The sequence below is a fragment of the Natrix helvetica genome (assembly GCF_964273705.1).
Source record: "Natrix helvetica genome assembly, chromosome: 2".
Lineage (NCBI taxonomy): Eukaryota > Metazoa > Chordata > Lepidosauria > Squamata > Natricidae > Natrix > Natrix helvetica.
In genome coordinates this window covers 52,808,443-52,829,590 of record NC_138552.1, presented here as the reverse complement: position 1 = coordinate 52,829,590, position 21,148 = coordinate 52,808,443, and the positions used below count along the sequence as shown (strand labels likewise).

The following is a 21,148-nucleotide window of genomic DNA, read 5'->3' as shown; positions in this document are numbered from 1 at the left end:
GACTTTGGTCCTATTTTGGTGGTAGGAATATACGCACCTAATCAACAACAAGAAAGCTTTTATAAGATGCTTCATTTAAAAATCTTAGATTGGAATTTTAAGAGTATTTTAATTATGGCAGATTGGAATGGAGTGATTTCTCCAAGGATAGATAAGAGAACAATGACTAAATTCACTACCAAATTACCAAAGGTTTTTTTTGACTTACGACTTGAAACTAAAAGATGTTTGGAGGATACAACATCCAAATGAGATGGACTTTTCTTTCTACTCAGATAGACATAAATCCTTTTCAAGGATTGATTTTTTTTTGCTAACACCGGATTTACTTCCTAAAGCTAAGAAAACTAAGATACTCTCCAGGACACTAACTGACCATAGCCCGGTGTGGTTAGAAATTGATTTAGGGAAGAGGCCAAGAAGGTCTTGGAAAGTAAATGAAAATTTATTTAGATATGAAAAAAATGTTGATGAACTTAAAAAACATATGAAGGAATTTTTCAGTTTTAACATGAATAAGGGTACTCCCATTGAAACAGTTTGGGATGCAAGTAAAGCTTACATGCGCGGGGTCCTGATACATATGAATTCTAAACATAAACAAAACAGACAGAAAAGGAGAATGGAACTGGAAGATGAAATAAAAAACAAGGAACAGTTACTTATAGCAACCGCAAAAGATGAGGCACTTCAGATGGCGATAAAGTTGTTGAAAGATCCATTTCAAATGCTTATAGCAGAGCAAACAGCAACCAACCTACAATTTGCTAAACATAATACCTTTGCTAATGCTAACAAACCTGGTAGGTGGTTGGCTTATACCTTGAGAAAGAACACAAATGACAGAATTATTGATAGAATCGAGTATGGAGGGAAAACGGTATATCAACAAGACTTGATTAAAAAATCATTTGTGGACTATTATACTAAGTTATATGTACAGGATAATATACAGAACAAGTCAGTAGATGACTTTTTGGAAGGAAAAGGGGTTACTAAAATACCCGTGCTTCAAAAGGCAAATTTGGAACGTCTGATAACTGCTGATGAAATTATTTTAGCTATAAATCAACTCAAACTAGCCAAGGCTTCAGGGACTGATGGCTTGACTGCAATGTACTATAAAACTTTACAATTGGAAATGATTGAATATCTTACACAACTATTTTGTAATATACAGCAGAGAGGTAAAATACCCTCCTCATGGAAAGCGGCTTTTATATCATTGATACCCAAAGACAAAGATGGCCCTAAGAAACCAGAGGATTACAGACCGATATCTCTTCTGAATACAGATTATAAAATATTTGCTAAAGTATTAGCCAACAGATTGATGCCGGTTATCCAAGAGGTTATTCATCATGATCAAGCAGGATTTATTGAAGGCAGACACATGAAGAAGAATGTAAGGCAACTCATAGATTTAATTGACTATCTTGATAAGAATAAGCAGATCTCTGCAGTGCTGGTCTTCTTGGATGCAGAGAAGGCCTTTGATCGAGTGAATTGGAATTTTCTAACCAAGACTTTGGAAAAGATGGATATGGGACCACAATTTCGGCAGGCGATTGGAGCAATGTATCAGCAACAAAATGCACAACTTATTATTAATGGAAATTTGTCAACAACTTTCAAGATACAAAAAGGCACAAGACAAGGTTGCCCATTATCCCCATTATTATTTATTTTAACCTTGGAAGTCTTGTTGAATGTGTCAGGGGAAGATTTCACCCTGAACTAGATGAGGCTTAGACCGCGGCGTTTCCAAACAGCATTATCTTTAAGGTGCGAAGAAAATAAAACAAAATTCCGGAAAACATATTCTAATGAAAAACAAAACTTTAATACAAAAATAATAAATGGAAATAAAACAAAAACTAACTAATTGTTACATTTTGGAAAAAGCAATTCTGTCTCCCAGTTTCCTGGTAGACGGACAAAAATCAAAAGGAAGGAGAAGTCTCTGGAATGTGTGAAGTAATAAAAAAGATAAGCATGCGCAGTACATCATTGTCAGATAAGACCTTATGACCTGCGCAGTAACTCTTTCAGTTTAACTATTCAGTTCAGACTAGCAAACAATTTAACGCAGTGACAGAATGCAATTCGAGATTCAAAATCCTTAGATGGCATAACTATCAGGCAAAAGGAATACAGAACTAGAGCATTTGCCGACGATCTGGTTGTTACCCTTTCACATCCTTTGAACTCAATAATCCAGATGAAAAATATCATAGCAGAATTTGGCATGGTGTCTGGGCTTAGACTAAATCAAAACAAAACGAAAATGATGGTTAAAAACATGACAGAGATTCAAAGAAAGAGACTTGTAAGCTTGGCAGGTTTCGAAATAGTTTCCAAGGTCAAATATTTAGGAATACAAATCGCAGAATCAAATACAAAACTTTTCCTAAATAATTATGAAGTGTTGTGGCAAAAGATACAGAAAGATCTTCAGTGTGGAAAAAGCTACAATTATCTTTGCTTTGAAGGATTTCAGCAATTAAAATGAACATTCTACCTAGATTTATCTTTCTATTCCAGATGATACCGGTGCTTAAATCAGATAAAATTTTGTTAAAATGGCAAGCAACATTAAATAAATTTGTTTGGAAGGAGAAAAAACCGAGAGTAAAGATGAAGATTATGCAAGATACTCGTGAAAGAGGTGGCCTTAGACTCCCAAACCTCCGATTGTACTATGAAGCTGCGGTATTGACGCATGTAGCAGATTGGTTTGGGAAAACAAAAACGGAACTGTTGAATATAGAAGGTCATGATCTTGTTCTGGGATGGCATGCATATCTTTTTTATGAAGATAGAGTGGATAAAGTGTTTAACAATCATGTTCTCCCAAGTGCTTTGATGAGAATATGGAAGAAGCACCGGCCCAATTGGGATTATAAAATACCGCTTTGGTTGGATCTTGCAGACACCATGTGGATTACGAATACTAAGTCACTCGGGGGGTGTTTATATAAAGATGTGCTTATTGCTGATGGGGACGAATGGCAGTTGAAAACTTTGGAACAACAGTTGGAAGAAGGAATTACCTTAAATTGGTTACATTATATACAGCTACAGAAGAGATGGAAAGAAGATTGTAGTGGAACTGATCAAGCAGATAAAAGAGACTGGCCCAAAACAGGTTAAAAGAATATATAATGTACTGTTAGAAAGAGACTCAGAAAGTGAATTGGTTAAGGATTGTATGATTAAATGGGCTCAGAATTTTGATGAATCGGTTATGTTGGACACGTGGGAAAAAATATGGGTTCAGAATGTTAAATTTACACAGTCACAGAATTTAAGGGAGAACTTTTATAAAATGTTTTACAGATGGTATTTAGATCCTAAAAAATTATCATGCATGTACCCAAATGTTCAACCAAAATGTTGGAGATGCGGGTGCCTAGATGCTTACCTTTTTTCATGTATGGTGGACTTGCAATAAGGTTAAAGCTTTTTGGATAAAAATATGGTGTGTTATGCAAAATGTATTTAAGAAAAGAATACAATTTACTCCGCAAATGTTTTTACTGGGTATAACTAAGGATTTTACTAAAGGGGAAACAAAACTGGTTTTGTATATGGTTACAGCAGCTAGGTTGTTGATTGCGCAACATTGGAAAAAAGATTTTTTTACCGACAATTGATCAATGGATTCAGAAAGTGGCGGGGTTTGCCGAAATGGCAAAAATCTCAGCTTTCTTAAAAGGTCAGAAGCAGGAGAATTATACACAGGAATGGGTAAAATGGATTGATTATATACAGAATAAATATCAGACTAGGAAGTACTATGTAGCCTTTAGGTAAGAATGTTCAGATTAACAGATGATCAGAGTAAATAATATATGGGATGCTTGGAATTGTTAGAGTGGTGTATAGCGGAAGTCAGGGGGGTGGGTTTGATTGGGAGGTGGGGGAGGGTTAGGGTGGAGGGTGGGGAAATATATATGCATAATAAATTTAGAAGATGGGATTAATGAGATATTGCTACTTTAAGAGAAACCTATATTATGATTTATATATGTTTAATTAATCTAGATGATGGGGTTATTGGGCTATTGTTACTTTAAAAGAATCTTATACTATGATTGTTGGGAGGCGAGGGGGCACAATATTTGAATGAGAAATCTATTTTAAGACGGGGGAGGGGAGGGGGTACAGTATTTGTATGTGATTTACATTATATGGCGGGGGGGTAAAAAGGGGGAAAATTTGTTTGTATAAAACTTTTTTAATAAAAAAAATAGAAAAAAATATAAGAAAAAAAAATCAAAAGAAAAAGAATTTTTTTTTTAAAAAAGCAAAAAAAAAACCTAATTCTTAATAAGCCAGTAAGTCAGGCCAGCAGACAATAACAGATACCAGTCTCCTGCTAGTCAAGCAGAGAGACAACCTTTTCTATCCTGTTAAGTGGTGTTATTCTCCTGTTTGGCTATTTATATTGATGACCTGAAAGGTGTTCATAAATTCCAGCACTGCAAAATGTGTACTTTCTTGTTTCTCTGTGTCAGTCTTGTTCACTGGAATTTGGCTTTTTTTTTTTCATTATGGCAAATTGCTTCCTCCATCAATTCTGCTGTAATTCTGCCTTTTTCTTTGATTGGTAATTCTTCATCTAAGTTCTTTCTCAAGAACTGAAGTATGACCAATATTTGAGCAAACATTGGCCACACTTCAGTTCTTGAGAAAGAACTTAGATGAAAACTTAACCAACAAAGAAGGCAGAATTACAGTAGAATTGATGGAGGAAGCAAGTTCCAGTGCTGGAACTATACCGCAAGTGTGCACATGCTATAAATATATGCCATGTTTTAAGGCACAAAAGCAATGCCACAAACACTGCTGGTTATGATGGCAGAACTATGCTTACTTATTTTATTTCTTAAGGCATCACAAATGTGTGTGTGTGCATGCGCGCGCATGTGTATCTGTGTTCTCTTTTCAAAATCCTAGTATTTTCTCTTGTGGAACTCAAATGCCAAAGCTGTTTCATTGCCTCAATGCTCTTTTTAGACTGCTACTGGAAAAAAAATGTTAGGGTAATTGTTTGCCCAATTAAATCAAGCTCCATCTAATACATACTAGGAGTAATATTTTTTAAGTTTATATCTAAATTTACTTCTGCATAGGTAACGATTACATGCTCAGAATTGAACAAAAATATTATATCACAGCTGAGAGATTCTGATTTTTTTTTGAAAAACATACTATGTCAAATAATCTAAGTACTACTAAATTTTTCATTATGGATAAACTTTGACTTGACAAAATGGTACATAATAGGGCAATAATTTTGAACCAAGATACCTCAAATGGGCTAACTTACATCATGAGATCCTCCCTCATTCCCTCATTCCCTCCCCCCCACCCCCCTCTCTGTCTTACAGAGCAATACATATCTTCCTGAACTGTATTTAATACTGGGATTTTAAAAAAATATTTGAACTTACTATATATCACTGGACAGCCTCCAAAATATCTGAGAAAGAGATTCACATCAAGAGCAGCACTAGAAAGTATGAGTTTCAATGACAAATGTTTTTGTAGCATATCTCTTAATTTTGTTAACAAAAAATCACTGAATCGATCTCTCTCATGGACTTCATCCTGCAATATAAACAAACCATGATTTTTATAATAAAACCTGAGCATTTTGTTACATCACATTATAATTTGTTTCTTGTTGTCAAGTTAACTGAAGTTGTTCATTTCTTGCAAACATCTCAATTATACATATCTCATTATTTATATATAAATTTAATAAGGCTCCTTGGACAGAAGAGGTGACAAACAAGCAGGTAGTAGGTAATATAAAACTTTACCACATGGTTGAAAGACAAAACCACAAAATTCCACCTTACTTATTTCAGCCATATTACATGATGAAACTCACTGGAAAAAACAACTATGCTTAGAATGGTCCTCAGTAAAAGGAAAAAGGCTGTTAAACACAATGACTAGACACTATAAAAGCCAACATCAGCCAAAGAAAAAAATAACTGAAAGAAAATGCACAGGATAAAAAATATAAAGAGTGCTGGTCCATAGAATCACTGAGAATCAAACATGATTGAACAGATAGTATAATCACTATGGTTATCATCCATATTTGCCCTATGGCAGCCATAGTTCTTAAAATTCCAATGAAACCATTGGCCGTGAGATTTTGATACCCGACATGGAAAATGATAATAGAAATGATGGTCATGCTTTTTTTTGTCTTTATTAGCATATTATCATAATGACCAAGGTTACTATACTGAAGCTATGCTTTGCTATGTTTTTACTGCATGGTCTACAAATACTGATTTTCATTTCTATTGGTCGAAATATATTTTCTCTACCTTGTGCACACTCTTAATGTATGGGCTCAAACTCTCAGAATTACCTAGCCATTGTCCCATCTAATATTAACAGTCCCAAAAATCAACATGTAATTCATCCTGCTTCCCTATACTGGGATTTTATGTAGTATTTTGCTTCAGAGTATTCAAGCTATCAAATGAAAGGCAGTTTTAAAAAAACCAATCAGAATCCCAAATTCTACATGGTTCATTTGAAAACTGCTCCTTAAATTTCACATTCTGATTTTATATAGAAATTGCTGAAGACAGAAAATGATATGCTTTCATAATTCGGTACCCATAGGTATCAAGTATGTTCATATTGGAAGATAAATGTTTTTATCAAACCACTTTAAGTCAAAATAATTTTAATTAAATTGTAAATTTATCAATACATTATTACATGATTCAAGCTTACAAACACTGGTAAAAATATCTGGTATGTAGGTTTAGTTGTTCAAGGTTTAGAACCTACTATAGTTATAAAAAGTATAATAATCAAATTCTATTCAATGCACCTATGTAAAAAATGGATCAAAACCTACTCCTCTATTGGATTCCAGGAGCAAGTGCCTCAAAGTAATATATGATCAATAAAGCAATACAAGAGTTACAGGAGAAAAGGCATCCTTAGAAATTGATTAAATAAATAATACTGCTAACATGCTAATAAAAAGTTTTTTTATCTGTTAACATTTTTACTTTAAAACATTATTTAAAAATATTTTTATTTTAAAATAAATAAAAATTTGTATTAAAAAGCTTGCACATTAATAAGGATACCATTTCTGAAAAACATTGGCCAGACTTACCACAATAACATGAGTTACAGTAGACAATGCGCTATCCCCTGCCATTAGTGTACGAAGTAATACACCATTCGTGCAAAATGTTAAGAGCGTTTTTGGAGAAACCCTGTTAATATAAAGTTATTTGTTAGATTTTGTAGGTCTCTCCAAATCATCAATGTGTGAGTTGGGTAGCTATAAAAATGTTTAATAAATAAATAAAAACATTTAAACACAATTACATAGACAAGAAGTTTCTAGAAATAAAGGCTTCTAATTACAATGTTATCACTTCAACACTGTAAATTTTGAACAAGCTGTACTACACAGCTGTACTGCAATGGACCAATATTATTCTGAAAGACCAAATGACTAGTTTTAAAGTGTAGATTCAACACAAAGAAAAGATTAGATTATAGAAAACCCTGTCTAAGCAAAAACAATAGAGAAAGACTATGTTACATGCAGTTCCTCTATCAAAATTTATCTGTAACATAGGCACATACTAGCAGCTGGAAATGTTTTTTTTTTCTAAACTTACCTGCACAAAATCTAAGGCTAGAAGGTGGTGCTTAAAATATGAAACAGTTCATGTTCATTCAATGAGGAATACTGACTGATTCCTCAACAAATCAATGCCAGCATTACACACAGAAGCAACTTGTAAGAAATATTTTTAAATACCTTAACTACATTTGATTTCACAATTGCCAAGCTTGATTAACATAATCAAGAATAGTGTGAGGAATCACAAAAAAGAGTAGAGTACTTGACAGTGAGGAGGAAAACAGAAATTACTACATGTATTAAAAAAAAATTGGGGACTACATTTTTAAAACCTTGGAAATGTAAACCAATGAATCACTGGGGAAGTTTTTTTTAAAAAAATCTAATCTATGAGACAAAGCTTCTGTGAAAAGCATCATATAAATACTATATCACTTCATTATGTATTGAGGACTAATTCTGGAAGGAAGAATTATCAAAAAATAGACTTGGGATATGATGACATAGATTTCAATTGGAAACAGTATATGCTATTAGTATTTATCATTATAATGCAACACAACATTAATAGTCTAACAAGCCTATTACAGGTACTCCTTGACTTATAACTGGTCATTTAGTTGCAGGATCCAATCTGGGTCGGTCACCAGGACCAGAGATTTTGTCTTCTGAGCTTTCAGACTCATGTTGGATCCCACCTTCAGTACAAATATGGGCTCCAGCACAAGTCTGAAAGCTCGGAAGACAAAACCTCTGGTCCCAGTGACCGACCCAGATTGGATCCTACAACATTATCCTGGGACACATATATTTGTCTTTATTCATGGTCATTTAGTGACTGTTCAAAGTTACAACGGACCACATCAAAAATGTCTGAACACTGTACAAATGACAGAACCTTGGGACATAGTCAAAAAAGGAATTGGCCTAGAGTCCATACATTGCCACTAATGGACTAAGTTCAAACTCTCTGGAATTTTGTTACTTGATACTTATCTAACATGAAGATAGTGCTAACCATTAATTTAGTAGATTCCTATACATAGGCATGACTAGTAATAAAATAAATTTAATTGGAATGTCATACTATCCTGATCTTTCCCACCTGACATCAATTCAAAGTTCTGACAGTCGCCTCCCCACCATGGTCATGTCATTGCATTTTGGGAGCTTGGCAACCAGACCATTTATGATCATTTGCAGTTTCCCATGCCATTTACTTCTGGTTTCCAGCAAAAAAACACCTATTTTGGACAATGGTTTCATTTAATGACTGTCGTAAAAAAAGGTCATAAAATTTGTAACGCAGATGCCTTGATTTATGACTGTCATGATATATGACAGAAATTCTGGATTCATTTATGGTCGTAAGTCAAGGACTACCTGCATACCAGTCTTCCTATACCAAACGAAGAGGGATATAGAGGTATAGGATCAAAAAGTGGAGACGACAGAGCGGCCGGTAGAGAGGCGAGACAGCCGATTTGGAAAGGCTGAAAGAAGACCTGCTTGTATTTTTACTTGTAAAATGCCGTATCATCCTCTGTCGGCCCCTGGTGACTCCTGGAGGCCGGCACTGTTGGGAAGACGCAGGAAGACCAACGCACGGAATTTAGGAACGCTGGGTGAGCACTGGGTGAGCCTGGACTATTGGACCCTTCAGGTGGGAGCCAGGACAGAATGGGAGAAGATGGTGGTTATGGTGGTTGTGGGGCTTGGATCATCTGAGGCCTCTGGGAGATCTGGTCAAGAGCCCTGGACCGGGCCTATGACCATGGAGAGGCTGGAAGGCTGCCTGGGAGTATGGCTATCTGGATACCTGGGCCAAGACTGCCCCCCCACCCACCAAGGACCCTGAACCTCTGTTCCTGAGCTTATCCCCACCCAGGACCATCTAAGACTACGGAGGGTTTTTACTAACCTTATAGTCAGGGCTATCACCCATTTTTCTATCATTTTTACCATTATCGTCGCACCCGTCTAATCCCATTATTTGGACATTTGCTCCCCCCCACTCTTTACTGAAGAATCATCTAGGACAATGCCTCTCACCTCCCACATTGATTTATGGGACTAATGCCTTCAACCTTCCCCCCATACTGACTTATTCTTACCACCTACAGCACCTTAACCCCTATTGGAACTTTGATAATAACTTACTCGAGGCTAGATTTGCTCCGCCTGCGGGAGGCCCCTCTCTCGCAGGTTTGGCCCTTGGCTCTTTCAAGGGCCCGCCTCGAGGACGGGTTCGTGGACCCCGAGAGGTGCAGGAACCGGAAGCTAAGGGGATTTTTAGTAAAATGTTTTTTATCTTTTTTAGGGGGTTCCAGGGTGGGGGGGAGGGCTATTCAGACCGGGAGGAGAGCCAGTGCCGGACATATAGGTGAGTCCAGGAAGGACGGGGATGCGGTGGAGGGGGGGAATATAAAGGTCACTAAAGCAGAGGGTTGCCCTATTACAACGGTCGCGGGGAGGAGGGGATGCGAGGACAGGATAAGATCTCAAGGTCGGTTGGGAGACCGTGGCTGTTGGTTACGCCCGGTCGCTTGTACCAACCCCTGCAGTCTAGGTGGACAGGTCATACAGAGCCAGGGCCTGCGGCTGATGCTTTGTAACGCAAGGTCTGTCACCAACAAGGCCCCCCTCATTAATGAGTTGATCTCAGAGGGGGAGCTAGACCTTGCAGGGATAACGGAGACCTGGCTGGGCCACGAGGGTGGTTTACCCCTCGTGGAAATGTGCCCACCGGGTTTCCGTGCATTTCATCAGCCTCGGGCCCTGGGTAAGGGTGGAGGGGTGGCGGTGGTTATGCGGGAATGTTTAGAGCCGAGGGAGTTCACTGTTCCTCAGATACCCGGGTGTGAGTCCCTTGGTGTGAACTGGGGCCCAGGGAGGCAGTGGGGCTTGCTGATTGTATACTTGGCTCCTCGCTATGCATCAGCAGCCCTGCCCGAGCTCCTCGAGCTAATCTCAGCGACGGCAGTTGAGACTCCCAGACTTTTGGTCATGGGGGACTTTAACTTGCCGTCGATGGGAGCGGCTTCCGAGGTGGCCCGGGAGTTCATGGCTTCCATGACGGCCATGGACCTGACCCAATTAGTGCAGGGCCCCACTCACGAAGGGGGCCATACACTGGACCTCATTTTTGTATCTGAACAGTGGACGAGTGATCTGGGAATAGGGGATTTAGTTATCACGCCCCTGTCATGGTCAGACCACTCATCCCTCCGGCTGGACTTCCCTGGCGCTATCCCCCACCGCGAGGAGGCGGAACCAGACTCTATAAACTGGTACCGCCCCAGGCACCTGATGGAATCTGATAGATTCCAGACGGAGCTTGGGCCAATTCCTGTAGCCTTGTCCCGCTCCCGCTCCGAGGACCTAGTGATTGCCTGGAATAGGGCGACGACTGGGGCCTTGGACCGGGTTGCGCCTTTGCGACCTCTCCTGCGGCATCGACCCACCCGGGCTCCTTGGTTCACTGAGGAGCTTAGGGTGATGAAGCGCCACAGGAGACGTCTAGAGAGCAGGTGGAGGTCCTCACGCTCCGAATCTGACCGAACACAGGTAAGAGCCTATTTGCGGACTTACCTTGTGGCAATAAGAGCGGCCAAACGTAGACATTGTGCTGCTCTTATTGCGTCCGCGGATAACCGCCCTGCCGCCCTGTTTAGGGTGACTCGCTCCCTTCTATCGCAGAGGGTGCGGGAGACACCCTTACAGGGTAGAGCAGAGGAGTTTGGGGAATATCTTCAGGACAAAATCGATCAGATCCGGAGCGGGTGGACCTCCGTCAGTGGACCAGACGAGCCGCCAACAGCGAGTCTTGAGAGACCACTCTGGGAGGAGTTTGACTCTGTTGCCCCCGAGGATTTGGACAGGTTGCGTGGACGGCTGCGACCCACCACTTGTTTAACGGACCCGTGCCCCTCCTGGCTGGTACTGGCAGCCTGGGAGGTGACACGAGGCTGGCTCCTGGGCCTGGTGAGCGCATCATTGGGTGAGGGTTACTTACCAACCGCCTTGAAAGAGGCGGTGGTGAGACCCTTGCTCAAGAGGCCTTCACTCGACCCAATGGAGCTAGCTAACTATCGTCCAGTCTCCAACCTTCCCTTCGTGGCGAAGGTTGTTGAGAATGTGGTGGCGCAGCAGCTCCCGCGACACCTAGACGAATCCGATTATCTAGACCCACGCCAGTCCGGCTTCCGACCCGGGCACAGCACCGAGACAGCCTTGGTCGCGTTGGTCGATGATCTCTGGAGGGCCAGAGATAGGGGTTGCTCCTCTATCCTGGTCCTATTAGACCTCTCGGCGGCTTTTGATACCATCGACCATGGTATCCTATTGCGCCGGTTGGAGGGGATGGGAGTCGGAGGCACCGTTTTGCGGTGGTTCGGCTCCTACCTCTCTGACCGGAAGCAATGTGTGTTGACAGGGGGACAGAGGTCGTCCCTGAGGCCACTCACTTGTGGGGTGCCACAGGGGTCGGTCCTCTCGCCTCTCCTGTTCAACGCATATGTGAAGCCGCTGGGTGAGATCATCCGTGGTTTTGGGGTTGAATACCACCTCTACGCTGATGATACTCAGCTGTATATTTCAACCCCAAACCACCCCAACGAGGCTGTCGAAGTGATGTCCCGGTGTTTGGAGGCCGTCGGGGTCTGGATGGGGGACAACAGACTCAAACTCAACCCCTCCAAGACCGAGTGGCTGTGGTTGCCGGCACCTCGGTTCAGCCAGCTGACTCCATCGCTGGCCATAGGGGGCGAACAGTTGTCCCCTGTGGAGCGGGCGCGCAATTTGGGTGTCCTCCTTGATGCCCGGCTGTCAATGGAGGACCATGTGACAGCCGTGGCAAGGGGGGCATTCCACCAGGTTCGCCTGGTGCGCCAATTGCGCCCCCTACTGGACCGGAGTGCCCTGCGCACGGTCACTCATGCGCTGGTGACATCTCGCCTGGACTACTGCAATGCTCTCTACATGGGGCTTCCCTTGGGACGCATCCGGAGACTGCAGCTGGTTCAGAACGCAGCCGCGCGGGTTATTATGGGAAGCACTCGTTACTCCCACGTAACACCTCTCCTGCGCGAGCTGCACTGGCTACCTGTAGCCTTTCGGGTGCGTTTCAAGGTATTGATTACCATCTTTAAAGCGCTCCATGGCAGAGGACCTAGTTATCTGCAGGATCGCATCCTACCACACACGTCCCTGCGACCTATCCGCTCACACAGGGAGGGGCTCCTCCTGGTGCCGTCTGCCAGGCAATGCCAGCGGGCGACACCTAGGAGTAGATCCTTCTCTGTGATGGGCCCAACCCTCTGGAACGACCTCCCCCCAGACATTCGAACCACCACCGACCTCCGCTCCTTCCGGCAAAAGTTAAAGACTCACCTATTTCAATCAGCTGGCCTGGCACCGTCTTAGTTTTACCTCCCGGGATTTATTTATTTTAATTGGGTTTTAAGGGTTTATAGGCTTTTAACGTATTATATTTATTATTCGATTACAGTCTCATAACCTCCTTCACCAGTATTAATTTAATTGTTTATGTATGTATTTTAGAATGTATTTTAGTGACTGTACACCGCCCCGAGTCCTTTCCGGGAGAGGGGGCGGTCTATAAGTGTGAATAATAATAAATAAAAAAAAAGAAAAAAGAAAATATATAATATGCCAAGCAAGGAGTGAGATTATCTCTAAACCTTGTTATTTGCACACTCTGTAATCTGCAAGTCTTCTAAAATACTGAAATCCAAGAATACAAAAAACATTTGGTGAGACCTGCTTTCTAATCGGATCTGATAACCAATAGTCTGACCAATCTTCTCTCTTCTTTCAGCAGCAACTCTTTCAGCCACAGCAATCGCCGCTAACCGTCTTGGTTGAGTGCAAAATATGCGACACGGTATGCCATTTTTGTAACAGTCGTCAAGTAGAAATTGTGGTATCTGAACATAAAGATAGGTGTTATTATTAGAAAAAAAACCAGTTAACTAGACATACAAATCCCACATCACATATTACCATGAAACTAGATGATTTTAAAATATTAAAACTATTTACTAATTAGGACAGCTGTTCCATATTTTTTTTAATTTTTCTTATGTATAGCATACCTGAGTAGTTTTTCCAGATCCAGTTTCCCCTACAATCAAAATTACTTTATTTTCTTTAATAATTCTAACGATTTCATCTTGCTTTTCATAAACTGGTAGAGACTGCCGAAATGAATCAAATTCAGATTCTCCTCGTTTCACTGGGATCTGAGGGATGCCACTGTTAAGACGCCCGCTTGTTTTGCTCATTTCTCTATTCTCTAGGGGGGGGGGGAAATAAGGATTATGATAAAATGAAAATCTATGTATTCTAACATGTAATAAATAAACAATTTTGTTTTAGAAATTGAATATCACACAGCAAGACAGTACCAAACTATTACTTAGTTTGTACTGTAATAGTAACTCTTTGATAAATAAAATTCCGGTTGAACATAATTGTGAATAAACAGGAATTGCTCAGCCTGACAACAGACACACATTCCATTGTTCACAATGGATTCAGAACAGCTATTCTTTATTTACATTTTCATTCTGAAAACCAGGAAAATCAAAGATGAAAGTAGTAAATAGCTTAGTGATTGCACAATAAAATCCGGAACTAATACAACCTGTTTTACAGCTCCCAGGTGAAAGCTTTAGAATTACTCTCATCATTTATGTGTGGTTACCAAACTACCTTGTCTGCTAAAAGTTTGCCTATTTAAGACTTAATAGAACAGAAGGGAAATTTTAACCTTTTAAAAAATATTGTATAGATTATGAGATTAAAACAGATAAACTCAGGCCTACCATATGGTGGAAGTAGAACATAAGGGTTTTTTGTACAAAAAAAGTTCAAAATGGTCTTTGAGCTACCATAGTAGGAAAAATAAAAAAATGTTTCTGGGGAATCAAAGAGCAGGCTGGTCCACTGTGTATCTTCTCAGATTTCTTCAGAATCTCATCTGATATGGCCCAAGCTCCTCAAAGTAAAATTTAAGAAATGTAAATTTGTACTGAAATCCCACTTAAACAATGTCAAATTCAACCTACTGTTCATTCTTAATGAAGTTATTCCTGTGACTCTTATTGTTACTTGCTACTATAAATAAGGGTATGAATGCTGAGTTCTGCTTGGAACTCATTAAAGGGAATGAGTTAGGGAAAAATTAGAAAAGTTTTCAAAACAATAAAACACTATTGGGGAAATGGTGAATCAGCACCAACAACACAAGATTGAACTCACACTCGTTAGGATAGCAATCGTCACATTTATAAAGATTTCAAACTGTAATGGTAACATGTTTTAAGCATGTCTTTCAGCAACATATTTTCCTCCCATAATTTACTGTAGTTTTTCACAGGATATTCAACCTACCAGCTTCAACAGCAAATACATTTCCCCTCTCTGTCTTTGGTTGAAGTTCTGTGCGTTCTTTATTGGTAACAGGAAATCTCTGAACTAAACTTCTAATAGCATGCTTTGTGTTTGGAATCAAATTACAAGTCATCACTGTATGTGCCAATTCGGATCCATCTTTTTTCTTCACAGTTAGGTATCTGTTCGCTCCTTTTCTGTAAAATGGATGCATTGTTGTATTTATTGCCAGAATGAGCCTTAACATTCACATTAATCAGAACATCTGAACATTAAATAATTATCTCAAAGAATATTAAAATATGCTAGGCTTCTGTTTAATTTGTTGTCTGTAACTGTTATTTCTGAATTATCAATGCATAGATCAGCTACTCTGAAATGTAATCAAACACACAGCTGAGTATAGCAAATCTCTATTGTATTTTAAATGCTCAGTATACATTTCAATGAATAGGGTTTAAAACATGTAGAATTGAGTTTGTTTCTAGGACAAGGTTTTTTATACTATAAGCTGAAATGGTTATATAAACACATACTTTTTAAAGCATTAATAACTTTTTAGGAGCATCTACGATTTTACTAATGACAATAATATAAGAGTAAAAGTAAAGTATCTTTTAAATGAAGTTGGTGATTGATTGATTGACCGATTGATACATCCATGCAGTCTTCTTGATATAAGGTTTTCCACTGCTGACTTCTGGGATGTTTTTAACTTCCCAGTTAGTCTACAGTGCTTGGTCATCTTCCATTTCAACACTAACCAGGGAAAGTCTAGTTACCTTCCAAACTCAGTCAGATGCTGCCACCTACCGAGATCATGAATATGTATCACAATTATTTGTAACTAAAGAAATTTCATTGTGATTATTCAAATTATCATATATAGTTTTAGTATCTGATAAAGATTCCCAGAATAAAATACATTAAGAATTTTTACATAGACAATGATCAGAAAACCTACAGTTAATTCTTAACAATATTTATTTAGAAGAAAGTACATCTCATTTCAATGCATTTTATTTCTAAAATCTACAAAACTTATGTACCCTTCCAAACCTAAGAATAGTCATTTTCTAAATATTTTAACATAAAAAATATAAAATATAAATGAATATATTTATTGCAGCAACAGAGGATAAATTGATAGCCAGTGTTATCTGGCTATCAATTTTATCTAAACATGGAATTATGAACAAGCACTTGACAGCAATACAGTAACTATATGAAGCACTATTTAAAACAGAAGCACACCAAACTCATGAAGAACTCAACATCATTAAAATACTTCAGAAGCTTAAAACTAGAGTTGCATCAGAAACATTAATTCTGAACAAGCCATGTTGACTCACAACATATGGATGCTGCTTATTTTATAAGATACCAGCTTACCCTTTGCTTTTAGAAATCAAACCAAGAGATTGACTTAGTCGATGAATAAAAGCTCTCTCAGTGCTGGTCAATGATGAAGGAAAATCCATTTCTGCAGGAGAAAATTACAACAGGAATATTCAGTTATTGGATTATTTTCATCCATAAACAGGAACAAATATTTCTCAAAGATGAGAAAGGAGTCTCATCTGGGAAGATTCCATTGAATTCTATGGATCTTATTTCAGAACAGAACACACAGAGTTATATCATCTATCAATTAACAAATTTGATTGGTAATACACTGGGGAGAAAATAAACGTATTAAGTGCTAAATGTGCAAATATTCTTTATTTTACATAGCATTTAAATAAACAGACAAATGACTATATGATAAATAGTATACCAAAGTACATAAATTCTTTAACTTGAATAATTTCTTCAACCAAGAAATGCTTGGTGCCCAGGGCCTGATAAACTTCCTGGATTCATTATGACCACCATGCTTGCTTGTTACCTTTCAAAGGTATTTGGGAAAGCACAATTGGAAACATGCCGTATCTGCTGCTTGGTCTGGCTGACTACACACACACACACACACACACACACACACACACACACACACACACACGCCAAATGATTCAACTCATATTTAATCTTCCCTTAGTATACCTGATATAAAACTGTAGAAAAACCTTTTATTTCTGAATGCCTGAAAATATTATCAGTATGGGCAACTCCGCATTAAAGAATCTGTACCGAAGCAGTAGGCATGAGCTTAAATGGATTCCAGAGGATGGTAGAGGACAGGAAAGCCTGGAGGAACGTTGTCCACGGGGTGGCGATGGGTCGGACTCGACTTCGCAACTAACAACAACAACAAAAAATTTAATGGGGGGAAACTGCCTTGTGAGTTGCAAGAGAATGAAAGATCCTAGGTATCTAATAGATTAAAGAAAGATTGGATATCGTCCTTAGTAAATGCTGTATTGATGCTGCTTATTGATGCTGCTACATTATTTCTGCAGCAGCAACTACAATCAGCAAACAAGACATTTGTACTTTCCTAGCCAGAGTGACTAATGCAGGGGGAGGAAAGGTTGGCCTCCTTTACGTAACAGACATCTATAACTTTTGACCCCAAGGGTAAGAAAAACAGAAGAGACAGTTGTTCACCAGCAATTGCTTACTCCATAAGGGATATGCTCCAGTTGTGTTGAACCACAACCCCCACTGTGTTTGATACACTGAGAGAGCGCTTGCAGGTCAATCCAGAGGAAGAACCAACAAGAAGGATCACTTAATTTGCAAACCTTTAACAGTGGATTAGCTTGAGGGAGGGGGCTGCCCTGGGTCAAGGCAGGGACGACCCCATCAACTGTGCGTCGCCTCGGGAGTAGGAAGCCATTACCTCGTTGATCCCCATACCGAAACCGCTCCAGAGAAATATTCACAGCGATTTTCACTTCTTCGTCAATACGAATGTCCTTCAGTCCCTTAGCGCGACCACCGCCGGAGCAGGAGGACGACGAGGAGGCGGCGGAGGCGGTAGAGGGGCCTCCGCCTGTGGACCCGCTCCCCGAGGGACGAGGCGAGACGCTACTCGGCCGGGACATCTCCTACAGCAGTCCTGGACCTCACGTTCAGCCCGGGACACTCAGCGCCGCCAGAGGGAGCCGGGTTGGGCCGCGACAGGCCCGAGACAGCCCAAAACTCCGTCGGGAAACCGAAAGGAGCAGCGCAGGGGGCGGGGTCTTCGGCTGCGCGGGTGACGTCACAGCCTCCCAGGCGGGAAAGAAAAGATAGAAAGAGAAGCAGCTGCCGCTGATGATGGAGGAGGGGGAGGGGGACGTTTTCCTCCCTCTCAAAATTAGGTGCGATGATATTACGAGTCAAGCCCGATTCGACTGTTTTATGGGTCGGTGCCACATTTTGGCCTAGTGAACAGACACTGATACTGAGAGCTTAAGCGCCCCCGTGTGCCTAACGACCCTCTCCTACTGTCCCCATTTATTTGTACCCATTTCCTGTGTTCTGATTCATGTTTATTCTTATTCCTGTTATCTTGTACACGAATGACTAAATAATTAAATAAATAAATAAATAAATATTCCAGGGTGTTGTGTGATTAGGGTGATTTTTAAAAATATGGTTCGCATGTTATGCGAACCCAGAAATCTTCTGAAAATATTAAATTAACAGAACAACAGTGCATGCTTTTCCAGCATCCTGGAGATGGATAAATTTATTTTCATATAGGTTTTTGTGGATCAGATTATGATGATGTCCGCCATACTTCCAGTGTTGTCCTAGTAAGTTGTTTAGTAATGAAACTTATGCTAAATTAAAAAAAAACAGTGACTGCCTTCACAAATCAAAACCAAATCAAAATTTGGCATCTTGGTATGGTTTTCTGTCATTCTGAGGAAGAAGCCCTTGATTTAACCTTAGGGTAAAATGCTGTTTGAGCTCAGCCCCTTATATTTTAGTATACGGTATATTTAATGGTTTCTACAGGCAAATTCTGAATTTCATCACCGGATATCTGGGCTTCAGTAAAAAAAAAAAAAAAGATCCTACTGTCTGACTAAACATAGAAGCTTTTTGGAGACACAGCATTTTTCTTTTCTCTTGTACTGACTACTGCATTGTTCTGTATGCAGGTCTAATGTGGAAGAGTATTAAATTCATGTCCATCCTTGAAGAGTTGACAGGTGAGGAAAAGAGGTATGGATGAAGATGAAAGAAATTTTCTTTCTATTCTTACCCACCATGGCCATGACCTAACAGTCAATCTAGTTTTGAGTTTACAGCTTATCAGAATAGTACAATGTTTGAAAATGTTATTGCTATAAACTCAAACATCAGATCTATATGCTACTAAAACTCTTTTCATCTTTAAATTGGTAATATGATGAACTATAAGACAACAATTTTTGAACCAAGATACCTTAAGTAGGTACCTACAGGTACCCAACTAATGATTTCCAAGGGAATGAAATTTGGGAACATTGTGGCTACTGCTGCGCTGCAGCTCAGTCACACCATCTTCATTTTTAATGTTCTGTGACACTTTCCCAGACACTTGCAATCTCTCACTCCCTGAATCAGTACCAGCCACTCGCCTGTTGGAAAGGGAGAGGAAGGGAAAGAGGAAGAAACAGAAAAGAACTCCTATGCACCCTTCCCAGCCCAGGCATCTACATGTTCCCACAACCTGTGTTGTCCCCCATATGCCTTCTCTGACCCAACCTACACTTTATATGCCTGCCTTGACCCACCCAACACTTTCTGCTTACCCCCATGCACCTCATCTTCCAGATATGCATTTCTCCATGCACACTTTCCCTATTTGACACTTTAGGTCATTTCCAAACACCCTTCCTGACCTGCACCACCTCCTATGCCTCATTCCCAATCTGCATAGCGATTTTTGTAGACTCCCAAACAGTTCCGGCATCTTTCACAAACCCAGGCAATCCCCTACTGCATGCCATCCCTGACTGCATGTAATTCCCTGCATCCTTTCATTCTTATTAACCTGCATTGTCACGCTGTGCATCCTACTTAAGCTGCACAGCATCCCTTGTGCATACCTGTGACCCCGTGCACTGTTCTTAACCTGTCATACACATAGCCTTTCTGATCTGCATTGCATCTTTTGTGCATCCCTCTGCCCAAACTATGCTGCTCATCCACATGTCCTCCCCAACCCATATGGCATTCTGGTGCACACCCACGTCTCACCTACACCCATGTACCATTCCTGACCTCACCTCTATGCACCCTCACTCCTTCACTTATCCAGTAGCAGCCATTTATACCCCTGCTGCAGAGGTGGTATGCTGCCGGTTCGCAAAGGTTATGGCAAACCAGTAGCGGCGATGGCGCAAGGCTCCGCTCACCCACCCAGACATCATCATGGACCTTCTGCACATGCATGTGCGGGCTCCCACTACTCAACCAGTAGTGAAGATAATAGGATACCATTACTGCCTTGCTGGTCTTGGACTTGCCACTTCCTGCTGGCTTCCACCCTAACTTTCTTCTTGGAAGCTTTCCACAAGCAAACTCAATGGGAAAGTTGTCAGGAATGCGAGGTAGAGAGGAAGGAAGGAAGATTTCCGATGCTACCTGCACAAGGAAACTCAGTGCTGAAGTTGGAAATTGGTCCTGATCTCAATTTTATTGCCCATTTGTGGTAATTTTGTTTCTGTTTAGTTAAGAAAATCTCTGAAACGATGACTCATCTGAGTTTGGGTTGTCAAGTATAATATAAAATTTTATTTAATATATTTATGTGTTTCTTATATTATTATGCTATTTATTTAAATTTTTAATTCCAGGAGCTTTTTAATTGAGAATATATCTCTGGTTCTTAACTGGCTTGTCCTGATCACTCATATATACAATTTAAGCAGTTAATTTGTTCTGTAAAATGCAATATAATTTGAGACTTGGATGCCTGAATTAATTTCTACCTCCAAATTAAGCTACCCTGCAATCTCTCCAGACACCTACTATAGAGGATCTCAGCAACTCAGGTGAAATTGATAACAATTGAGGTAAAGGCCTGGGAATTTCCCCTTACAGACATTATAGCTATTGCTTTCTCTCTCTTTTTAGCACCCTAACCCTTCATGACACAATATGCACAAATATAAAGCATACTGAGGCATATTGGCCCTCCTGCTGCTCCTTCAATTCCTTATA

General features: G+C 40.1%; 1 protein-coding gene across 2 annotated transcripts in view; it reads right to left on the bottom strand.

The window, feature by feature from the left end:
* Positions 1-18,243, bottom strand: part of YTHDC2 (YTH N6-methyladenosine RNA binding protein C2) — a 57,919-nt gene extending 39,676 nt beyond the window's left edge. Inside the window, exons 1-7 of one of the 2 annotated variants that reach the window (XR_014174295.1) lie at positions 17,847-18,243; positions 16,457-16,547; positions 15,065-15,261; positions 13,765-13,964; positions 13,430-13,596; positions 7,166-7,268; positions 5,460-5,616 (exon numbers count right to left, since the gene is read on the bottom strand). Coding sequence is in view for 1 of the 2 variants with exons in the window: in XM_081940635.1 (XP_081796761.1) it covers positions 5,460-5,616; positions 7,166-7,268; positions 13,430-13,596; positions 13,765-13,964; positions 15,065-15,261; positions 16,457-16,547; positions 17,847-18,051 (1,120 nt within the window). In the remaining variant the exon portion in view is untranslated. The remainder of the gene's footprint in view (positions 1-5,459; positions 5,617-7,165; positions 7,269-13,429; positions 13,597-13,764; positions 13,965-15,064; positions 15,262-16,456; positions 16,548-17,846) is intronic. The other variant, XM_081940635.1, reaches the window with a different exon arrangement.
* Between the last annotated feature and the right edge of the window lie 2,905 nt (positions 18,244-21,148).